The 12,124-nt window shown below is 37.9% G+C and overlaps 1 protein-coding gene across 1 annotated transcript in view; it reads right to left on the minus strand.

The window, feature by feature from the left end:
- Positions 1-488: 488 nt before the first annotated feature.
- LOC141335545 (neuropeptide FF receptor 2) overlaps positions 489-12,124 on the minus strand; it is a 39,176-nt gene continuing 27,540 nt past the window's right edge. The window contains exons 2-4 of the mRNA XM_073841047.1: positions 6,549-6,648; positions 3,750-4,662; positions 489-506 (exon numbers count right to left, since the gene is read on the minus strand). Of these exons, the coding sequence (XP_073697148.1) occupies positions 489-506; positions 3,750-4,662; positions 6,549-6,648 (1,031 nt within the window). The remainder of the gene's footprint in view (positions 507-3,749; positions 4,663-6,548; positions 6,649-12,124) is intronic.

Genomic DNA, 12,124 nt, shown 5'->3' on the forward strand with positions numbered 1-12,124 from the left:
GTTTGAAATGTGATTTAGACTCATGGCCTCTTCATTGGAAATATCCATATAATTTGTGGCCTTGATATTCAGTGTAATTTTCTACGAACCTCAGGGTGTTTTCCTCAGGTTAAACACGGGGAATGCAATCAGCTCCTACATCCAAGAATGACACTGGGCATAATTTGGCAGCCAGTGAGATGTCATTTCATTTCTCATCTTATTAGGTCAAAGCCAAGTCCATCATACAATGTATGATTTTTAACCCCTCCAGCTCAGTCTGCCTTTCTGGCACAATTATAGTCATAAAAGTTAGAAATTTCATGAGAGAAAAGGCAGAGCACATCCTTGCCTAGGAGATGAAAGAGATGAAAAGAGATGAAAGATGAACTCATGGTGTCCTCCCAGCAGTAAAACAGTCAAAGAGAAAGGAAAAATCAGCCTTTCATGAGGATCAGATCATCTGAGTGCACAGTATCTTTGACCGGTTCCACAAAATCATTAAGCACCTATAGGTCGTACATTACCTGTGAAGAAACGCAGACAAACAGTGGTTACATTTATACCATTTATAACACCCTGAATTTTCTCTGAAGGTTGAGTGAGATGCAGTGTCACTGAAACTATCTTCTAATAAAAATGGACAAAATAGGGACCATTAGAAAAAAATCTGCTGAAGAAGATGGAGAGTGAAAATTGACAATTTAGTGAAGAACATCTGTAAAAATGCCTTGGTTGCCAGTAAACAATGCTGTTTATGTTACTACAGCATCTGCTGTAACGGTGAACTGCTCAAGAATATTATTATATGCCAGTTTAATGATGTGGATTTTGAGTATGAAACTAGGAAGTTTGTCATGCATAAATCCTGTTAAATGTCACTTTATAAGATCAGTATTTAACCATCTCGTGATTACTTTCTCACATCAAAAGAGGAAAAGTGTTTATCATACTTTTATAGCATATCTAAATATTTAATTCTGAATTATACATATAATACTGTATTATATTTTCTACATATACTGTATGTATTGTCTGTATGCTACAAATGTTTAGTGTCAGTATGATTTTTTTATGTTTTTGAAAAAAGTCTAAAAAGATAAAAAAAAAAGATGTTAAAAGAGTAATACTGTGAAATGATTGTTTTCTGTTTTTATTTTTAGCAGCCATTACACCAATATTCAGGGTCACATTATCCTTCAGAAATAATGCTGACTATGTGCTATAGAAACTCGGTATTAAGACTTGTATGGCTTAATATAACATAAATGATGGCTCTTAGGCAATGTACACACTGCAAGTTTCAGGAGTGACAACCTCATTAAAATGCAGGAGTGAGTCCCGTAAATTATCGTTCCACGTGTGTATGGAACAGCAGCATTTGTAACCATAGTAACATTTTGGCTCTTGTGAGAGTGAATAAGAATTTAGCTGTTTGGTATCTGCCATTTTTTTCTGCATCTTTTTGTCTGTTGATTTTAACTACACCACCACTGATAGACGTGCTGTGTTTTGTTTATGCTCGAGAGGAGAGCACTGTCTTGCAGTGTTGCCATGTCCTTATATTTACAGGCACTTTTAGGCATGTTGTTTGGTCTTAAAAACTAGGCAATTTATAAAGTTAAAGGGCTTATATGATGCTGTTTCTTGTTTTTGTTTGTCTTTGGAGTGTTACAAGCTATTTGTGCATAGATAAGATCTGTAAAGTTGAAAAGCTTAAAGTCTCAAAATCAAAGAGATATTTATTATAAAAGTTAAGACTCAGCCACACCTCCCAAAAATGGCTCGTTCAAACATGCCCCCACTAGTCCATGTCACAGGGTGAGTAGATTAGCATAACACCACCCATATGTATATTGAAAGTGACATATGTATATTGAAAGTAAGAAGGCATAACTTTTACCGGCTGTAGTAGTGTTGCAGCCGCCAAGTTGTGGAGGCGCAGTGTGTTTCGTTGCAAAAGTACATTGTTTGGCCTTCCAAATGAGGACACAACTAGAAATCAGTTATATTTACAACACTGTTCCGGAACAGTACAACACAAATATGTGAGTGGGTGATGCACATTTTATGGAGGACTGTTTCCTGAACCTGGGAGAGCAGCTTACAATGCCAGCTGTATGGTCTTATGTTTATGTGACGCGAAGCAACGCAACGAGTAAAAAGACAGTATGAGTCATTATAACCAGTAGTTATGTCCCCACTGGATGCAACAAATGCCTCCTTTATAATGGGTTTTATTGTTTCTGTCTCGTCAAACCGAGAAACGGCATGGTAAGGGGCATAACATTTCCGTCACACGCTTGAGGTATTCGGTTAATCACAGCGCACCGGATAGCTGGCCAATCAGAGAACACTTCGGTTTCCATCAATGATGAGTTTTGTAAAAATTTAAGCGTTTCAGAAAGGCGGAGCAGCAACAATAATGTACAGTATGTGGAAAATAATGTGTTTTTTGAACATCAAACTGCATAAACACATTGCATTATAACAAATACACAAAATAATTACTTTAGCAACATCATATGACCCCTTTAATAAAGTGGTCTGATGGCACGGATATGAGATATATGATTTTTTTGGGGTGTTATAAAACAAAGCATTTGGGTGTTTTAGTGTTTTTTGTGCTTGTCCTTGTTTGTTGTCTCACACTGCATAGAATTTCTGTACATTTTTGTCACTCACGTATTTTAGTGAATTATGTGTGTACAGGACGCGATTATGTTGTAAAAGTTGAACTGACAACCAAATATAGCTGCAGTGTGTACGTGGTAGTACGATAGATTTACGTTGTTTAAAAAAATTTACATTTTGGACTATGGGGGGCCCCATTATTTTGATGACGTGAAATGGTTGCACTTGGTGAGCTACTGTAAAATAAAAAAACTGATACGGTAAATAAAAAACTGATACGGTGACCACGGCTACTAAAAGAATTTACAGATGGCAATGGATATATAAGCATTGGCCAAACACCCCCAGATATCGAGTGAAAACCACACTGAGAAACTCCTTCAGTGGCTGCGGCATCATGACAAGCGTCGGCATGTTTACATCCTGGCAGGATGGCATCTAGCATTTCTTTCTCTGTCATTTGTAAGCTCTTATAGTAGCTGTGGTCTACTAAAAGCCTCAAAGGAATCAGGGCTAAAGTGGAGATGTGGGTCTTTAGGATGTATTATTCGTCCACAGGCATCTTCCAATTCTTTTCTCCTCTTCTTATCGCTAGGAAAAAGAGTGAAGACTTTTTTGTTGCCATTCGACCGAAAATTACAACCAAAAGCCATACAATGTGGCATCATATCAGTATTATTATCTAAAGTGTGTATTCTGAGTTGTGTTGTGGTATATAGCAACAGGTAGTGCCAGTAGCTTACTGAGTGCAACCATTTGACATAAACCAAACTATGGCGCCCCCCATAGTCTAAAATATGTATAAAGCGATGTGGATTTTTAATAATGCAAAGCTTTGATGGGTTTTATTATTACATATTTTAGTAATAGGACATAAATTACATTACATTAAGCCATTAAGTCTTAATCATTTAGTCTTAATAACTGGGGGTTCCCTTTAATTTTTTGTGTATAGAAATAGAATAGATAGATGTAAATGTATTTACTGTCACTTGTGATCAATTAATTAAAAAAAAAAAATGTACTGACCTTTAAATGTTTGAAAGGTAGTATGTATACATATCTTTTACATACATACATGAAAAAGTACATCTTATCTGGAGTTTAAGGGGTCCAAAACAATATCATGTACAAACCTTCTCCAGATCTTCCATGATCAGATCCTGTTCTTTCACGTTCTCCTTGCCTGAAGAATGGCTTTTTTCACCTGGTCCCTTCCCACTGCCCACAGACACCAGCTCTTGGATGAGCCCCTGTCCTGGTCTCGGACCCCCAGCCTCCAGTGCAGACTCCTTGGTCAGGGGCAAGTTTGCAGGTAACACAGCATTGCCCTGCAGACGGTGAGAGTAGCTCCTCCTCTTCCCCGAATGGGCTGAGCACAGCTGAAGCTTAAAGGCTGCCTTGAAACCTTTGCGAAAGTTCTCATTGAAAAACCCATAGACTATGGGATTGACGCTGCTGTTACAGAACGCCAGCCAGTGGGCCAGAGGATAAAAATAGATATTAATAATGCGATGCTGACGCTCACTCAAGCTTGCGTAATCGCTCAGCATCATGAGTGCCCATAATGGCAACCATGACAGGATGAAGAGCAGGGCCACCACTAGCAACATTTTAATGACCCGCTTCTTTTTCCGGGACACAAGCTGACGACTTTCATATCTGCTGTTTTTTCCAACGCTAGTTCCGGAGCCTGACGTCCCAACTTGGCTGACAGGAATAGGCATTGATGTTTTGAAGAGTGTGATTCCAATCCGGGCGTACATGATGACAATTAGGGTCAGAGGTGCCAAATAAATGTTAGTGAAGAGTACTGTGGTGTAAATCTTGCGCATCTCTTGGTTTGGCCAGTTTTCACGGCACCAGTAGAAGGGTTGCGTGGTGTTGCCATCGCTTAGCAAGATGGAGACTCGGTGCTCTTTGGTGACCTGTAGCATGACACCAGACGGACACATAATGGAGATGGCCAGAACCCAGATGATGATGATGATAAGGGTGGAGGTGGGGATAGTGAGCTTCTGTTTGAAGGGATAGACAATGCAGCGGAATCTGACACATTTGTATAAAACAAGGAAGAGAGTGTGAGGACAAGACATTAAAATGAAAGAGGAAACAAGATGGGTGACAGAAAACAGAGAAGAGGAGAAAATATGTTTCAAGAAAGTGTTTTAAGAAAAAATGTACAATCAATATAAATTGTGAAGATAATAAACGTAACCTGGAATATATGTGACCTGGAACCACAAAACCAGTCATAAGGGTCAATTATTTGAAATTGAGATTTATACAGTCGTGGCCAAAAGTTTTGAGAATTACATAAATATTGGAAATTGGAAAAGTTGCTGCTTAAGTTTTTATACTAGCAATTTGCATATACTCCAGAATGTTATGAAGAGTGATCAGATGAATTGCATAGTCCTTCTTTGCCATGAAAATTAACTTAATCCCCCCAAAAAACTTTCCACTGCATTGTTAAGAAGGCTTCAGGGCGTCCAAGAAAGTCCAGCAAGTGCCAGGATCGTCTCCCAAAGAGGATTCAGCTGCGGGATCGGAGTGCCATCAGTGCAGAGCTTGCTCAGGAATGGCAGCAGGCAGGTGTGAGCGCATCTGCACGCACAGTGAGGCCAAGACTTTTGGAAGATGGCCTGGTGTCAAGAAGGGCAGCAAAGAAGCCACTTCTCTCCAAAAAAAAACATCAGGGACAGATTGATCTTCTGCAAAAAGTATGGCGAATGGACTGCTGAGGACTGGGGCAAAGTCATATTCTCTGATGAAGCCTCTTTCCGATTGTTTGGGGGATCTGGAAAAAGGCTTGTCCGGAGAAGAAAAGGTGAGCGCTACCATCAGTCCAGTGTCATGCCAACAGTAAAGCATTCTGAGACCATTCATGTGTGGGGTTGCTTCTCATCCAAGGGAGTGGGCTCACTCACAATTTTGCCCAAAAACACAGCCATGAATAAAGAATGGTACCAAAACACCCTCCAACAGCAACTTCTTCCAACAATCCAACAACAGTTTGGTGAAGAACAATGCATTTTCCAGCACGATGGAGCACCGTGCCTTAAGGCAAAAGGGATAACTAAGTGGCTCGGGGACCAAAACGTTGAAATTTTGGGTCCATGGCCTGGAAACTCCCCAGATCTTAATCCCATTGAGAACTTGTGGTCAATCCTCAAGAGGCAGGTGGACAAACAAAAACCCACTAATTCTGACAAACTCCAAGAAGTGATTATGAAAGAATGGGTTGCTATCAATCAGGATTTGGCCCAGAAGTTGGTTGAGAGCATGCCCAGTCGAATTGCAGAGGTCCTGAAAAAGAAGGGCCAACACTGCAAATACTGACTCTTTGCATAAATGTCATGTAATTGTCGATAAAAGCCTTTGAAACGTATGAAGTGCTTGTAATTATATTTCAGTACATCACAGAAACAACTGAAACAAAGATCTAAAAGCAGTTGAGCAGCAAACTTTGAGAAAACTAATATTTGTGTCATTCTCAAAACTTTTGGCCACGACTGTACATCATCTGAAAGCTGAATAAATAAGCTTTCCATTGATGTATGGTTTGTTAGGATAGTTCAATATTTGAAAAATCTTGAATCTGAAGGTGCAAAAAAATAATTTCAAATATTGAGAAAATCGCCTTTAAAGTTGTCCAAATTAAGTTCTTAGATATGCATATTCCTAATCAAAAATTAGGTTTTGATATATTTACAGTAGGAAATTTACAAAATATCTTCATAGAACATGATCTTTACTTAATTTCCTAATGATTTTTGGCATTAAAAAAAATCTATAATTTTGACCCATACAATGTATTTTTGGCTATTGCTACAAATATACCCATTCTACTTAAGACTGGTTTTGTGGTGCAGGCTCACATACATATTTTGATCACACTATTAACTACAACTATGTTCACTGTTTTAGCCCACCTGTCCACAGCAATGGCCACTAGTGTGAAAACAGAGGCGGATACCGATATTCCCTGCACCATCCCGCTCAACTTACACACCAAACTGCCAAATGGCCAGCCTGCAGGAAAAAAGTGAAATATGAACAACATTGCAAAAATGACTTGTCTAAAGGAACCATTTACTTTTTATATAATACTTAAAGCCCCATTCCCAAATTGTGACTTAATTTACAAACATGTTTGAAAATAAAAAAAAATTGCCATTTAGGCCTCCTTTAAATACTTTTCTTTTCATTTTTATATGCTGAGACAGTAACTGCGTACATACAATACGGTAGTATATTTTTTTCCTACTTGCACTCTTCCTTAGTTTTAAAGGTGACCTATTATGCCCCTTTTTACAAGATCGTGCATGACTCTTTAAATGCAAATGAGCTGCTGCTCCCCGCCCCCTTTTCCAGAATAGAGCTGTGCCTTTACAGCTCGTACCTCAGATACTATAGCAAAAGACATTTGTTTGGTTTTGATTATCACGTCTATCGCGCTGAAATCGTGTTTTAAAGCCATATTAGTTCAAACTTCTGATATAGGGTTTTCTGAGTGCACACATCTAAAGCATGCACACTGAAAGCAGCTGTCACACAGCATGTGAGTACAAAACTAAGTTCTCTTTCATGTCTTATTGCACTTAAACTGTCAAATACACACAAGTTAATGCTAAAAACACACATGAGTTACAAAAACAGTTGGCTATGTTTGAAAAGGAAAAGAGCTGGGAAAGAAATTGCATGTCTATATTAGATCTGTGTGGCAGCAGCGTAATATACAGTAAATAAATCTCTGCTCTCTTGTCTCCTCTGAGGCTGGGACTCTAAATAGTGTATACTGTGCTCGACAGTTAGCATGCTTTGCTCGAACTTTTGCCATGGTGTTAGAACTGGCACATCATTGTCGCATGTTAAAACACAATGGCGGCACCGTGGGTGGAAATGTGCAGATTAAAGGGCGGTAATATTATAATAAGATCCTCTTTCTACATCACAGGGGGGCGAAATCTGAGCGGCTCATTTTTTCACATGCTTGCAGAGAAAAGCTTACCAAAACAAAGTTCCCTGGGTTGGTAGATACAACAGGGACGCGTTATAGCACTTAAACATTGAAAAAGTCAGATTGTCATGATATCTTCCCTTTAATTTACAGTTAATGCAACCTGACAGACAAACTTAACAATGTGAACTTTCTGATCTATTCTTTTCTCTCTCCCATTTGGTTTTTTCTCTCATTTAGTCTCCTTTTCACTTATTGACACCACTTTAACACATTCCCTTGACTCTTCCAGCTTACGAAATGGCACTGGCACTTTTTTTGTGCGCAGAGTGGTGTTAGCTGAGGGGATTATAGAGGAGACTGAAGAGAAGAACAGAGCACAGTCACTCGGGGACCTATTGTTTTTGTTCACCTCTTGCGAGAGTAAACCCAGAAGATCCTTTTAAGAGGCTGATTAAATTTGGAGATCTTGTGCAGCAGCTGGTCAACGTGTGGGTATGAATAATGATGTGATAGACCAAGAGAGTTTTTACAATTCAGATGGTGTAAGAGAAAATTAGTCTGAAGAACAGAGAAAGTGGGAGAGAGAAAAAGAATTGGATAGAGATTGTGAGACAGTAAGATAGCTTAATGAACGAAAGAATTGAGAGAAACAGGAGACAACAAATACACAGACAGAAAATGTCAGGGGTCGGTATTAAAGGTTACATATGTGACCCTGGACCACAAAACCAGTCATAAGGTTAAATTTTACAAAACTGAGATATATACATCATATGAAAGCCCAATAAATAAGCTTTCTATTGATGTATGGTTTGTTAGGATAGGACAATATTTGGCCGAAATACAACTATTTGAAAATCTGGAATCTGATGGTGCAAAAAAATCAAAATGCTGAGAAAATCACCTTTAAAGTGGTCCAAATTAAGTTCTTAACAATGCATATTACTAATCAAAAATTACATTTTGATATATTTATAGTAGGAATTTTACAGAAAATCTTCATGGAACATGATCTTTACTTAATTTCCTAATGATTTTTGGCATAAAAGAAAAATCAATAATTTTGACCCATACAATGTATTTTTGGCTATTGCTACAAATATACCCCAGCGACTTAAGACTGGTTTTGTGGTCCAGGGTCACATATATATATACATACATATACATATACATATACATATACATACATATATAAGTAACAAGCTGTTCTCATATATATATATATATACTGTATATATATATATAAGGAACAAGCTTTTCTCTATTCTAATCATAACAGACATGGGAACATGTGTCACTTCTGATTCTCATAAGGATCCTTCATTAGGACTCATGTCATTGTCATTGAAAGAAATATCCCACAGCTATTATTATGTCATGCTGACATGTTCACATTACAGGCCAGTTATGGTAGATTGGAACACAGCCTTGATTCAGTCAGAAACGCTTGATTCTGCTGTGGCTTCATTTGGAACTTATTTCGATGGCAGAGCAAACAGACTGACAATACAGTCTCAAAAAATCTGGAGACATGTTTACTTTTCTGAATCAGTTGTCTTAGTTGCACTTGCTGACAGACTATTACAAAGGATTGTAACAAAGTTCATGTGGTTAAGTATCTTGATGAGGGGATATGGGAGTCCTGGGTAAACTTGTCACTTCCTCCGTCTGTAAAATACTTTGTAGCCAACTTTCAGAGTCTGAAATGAAGAATTTTGATGGAATTCATCCTACAGTTTCATTTTCGCTTTGGCTGTGTTTACTCTCTGTTGTAGGTCTGTTTCAGACACATCAGCCTTTTACTGTGGGGAAGGTTGGGATGTTTGTTTTGTAACACTAACTCAGTAGGGGCTCTCTGTGGTGTTGCACAGTGTTCTCTTAGAAAGATGCACAGCTGCTGTTTCTATAACATTTGTACTGTTTCAGCTCTGCAATGCGCTCTGCAATGCGCTCTGCGTGAAGTATGCACAAACTTCAGAAGATCCACTCGCCTACAGCCAGAATCCTGTCATCTTGCCGTGGTGAAATCTTAGCTAGTCTGCAAACGTACTGAACCGTTTATTGTCAAAAAGGTACTTTGTCAGTATTCTGTCGTAGTTAACATTTAATAAAGTACTTGATGTGCCAATGATTTATTTATTATTAGCTTGTTGTGAACATACATTCATGCTGCCCAACAAGCAACCATTCAACGTCTCTACACTCTTAAAAAATAAAGGCTCCAAAGGGGTGTTTTTGTGGTGATGCCATAGAAGAACCATTTTTGGCTCCCTTAGGTTTACCCTTTAGGTTTACCTTTTGGTGAACAGTTCTTAAAAGAACCATTTTGAAGAACATTTTAAAAATCTAAAGAACCTTTTTCCACTATAAAAAAACCTTTTCTGCATTTGCATTTCTGCATCCATTTCCATGGATGTTCAAGGTTCTTCATGGAACCATCGATGCCAATGAGGAACCTTTATTTTTAAGATTGTAGTCAATCATTTTATCCTGTAAAACTCATCTTTGATAATCAAAATTACATATTTAAATGCTTTTTCCCATTAAAATGGCTTTAATGCAACTAATATTTAAATTAGTCCAAGTCTCTACTCTTACTAACTCAGATCTGCTCCATTTTTACTCTGTTAGCAAAGGTAACTCTATAGTAAAGCTACACAATGGCAGTGGCAGTCTTGGATTAATGGTTATCGCTGTGTCATTCATTGCCGTTTTGAGTATGAATATGTGAGTGACTGATTTCAAATTCTGGATTATAGCCTAGAAAGTGTGCCTACAAAGATTACAGCCTACAAAGAGGGCTCCCCTTATAATCACTAAAAAGCTGTCAATCGCCTTAGTTCAAAGCGATCTCATTACGTTATAATCCATGAAGTGCTACCCTGCACAATTATTCTCTTATTTACATTGAATCTACAACTTGTTTGTTAAAATGAGAAGATTCACACGTGCGCAGAACAAAACTCTGAACAAAACTATGGCGTTTTGAGTGGTAAGTGGATTCTGACTAACTTAAATACTTTTGATTGGACATTACATTCCAAGAAATCAACAGATATGTCTGTGACTGGCTACTTTATTCAACGCTGCTAAAAAACATTGTATATAGAAACTTTTGACGTCATTCCGCATGTTGACAGGATTGTTTGTGGATCATTTTAAGACTCATTTTTGTACACTACAGTTTCAAGAAGAAAGTCTGAGCGGTGGTGTTGACTGAGGAATTTCCACATGGTTTGTCATTTTAGAATTACCAGACAGGCATGTAAACAACATTAAAAACTTGATATTCACCACAGGGAGTTTTTAAAGACATCTTTGTGGTTTTCGCTTTCAGTTTACTTACTGTAGTAGAGCTGAACTGAGGGTGAAGGTCATTCCTTGGAGAGCACAAATGCATTTACTTTGTATCTTTTGTGTCATGATACTGTGTTTCCAGATTGCACAGGGGGCCTAACAAATGCGTATCTGTCCTTGTCTGATATTATTTGTGAACTCGAAGGCCAGGACAGACTCAACTCATAATTAAGCTAAGAAAATAAACAAGAAATTTCATCTGTCTTAGGAGGGTCTTTGTTTTTGCAATAGCCTGATGTGATTTATTAGCAAGCAGAACATCTGTTTTGTGGCATTCATGTCAGTCATTGAGCTGTATGAGCTGATGTGAATGAGTGCAAAGCTGGAGGTCAGGTTATTTATAGTGCACATCACTATTGTTTGTGAACTAAGAAGAAGAGATTTGTTTTTAAGATGCAATATAAATGCAGGAAGAATATTCCAAAGCTAAGGATGGTGTTTCATCAAAATCTTGGAGAAAACACATTTGAAGAAGACTTAGTTTGCTATTCAATACACAGAAGATTGATGTTGTAGAAACAGCCTTGCTTGATGGACATTGTCACGTGGACTGTCTAACCCTTTTCTATATTTAACAATGAAAACACTCAATTCAAGCAGATGGCCTGAAACCTGTTTGCAACGATTGTTCCAGATGAGTTTGATGGGTTAATGGCTTGTTACAAGTAGAAATGGATTGCTATAGATGTAGAGGTGAAAGTGTTTTCACATCTCCGGACAATAGCAACCTTCACGATCTATGTGTGTATCAGTTTTCACCATTAATAACAGCTCTGTTGGCACTGGCTGTAAAAAAATTTGCAATTATAGGATCATGAGCTGTGTTTTTTCTGGGTTTAAAGGTAACCCTGAGTATTAAGACTTGGGTTATGGATTAATATAACATAATTAATGTCTCTTACTGAAATATGTAGTAAAAAACCCATGAAAGATTTACGTTATTTAAAAAATCCACATCATTTCATACATATTTTGGACTATGAGTGGAGGGGGTTGCACATGGTGAGCTACTGATGTTACCTGTTGATATTATTACCGCAACACAACTTGGAAAATAAAATACTGATACGATAACCACAGCTGCTAAAAGAGCTTACGTGTGGCAATGGATATAGGCATAAACAAATGCCATACCATTGGTTTTTCCCCTCAAGAAGTCTAAACACTCTAGATATAGAGTGAAATCCA

Source organism: Garra rufa, chromosome 5, assembly GCF_049309525.1.
Source record: "Garra rufa chromosome 5, GarRuf1.0, whole genome shotgun sequence".
In the NCBI taxonomy this organism is placed as follows: domain Eukaryota; kingdom Metazoa; phylum Chordata; class Actinopteri; order Cypriniformes; family Cyprinidae; genus Garra; species Garra rufa.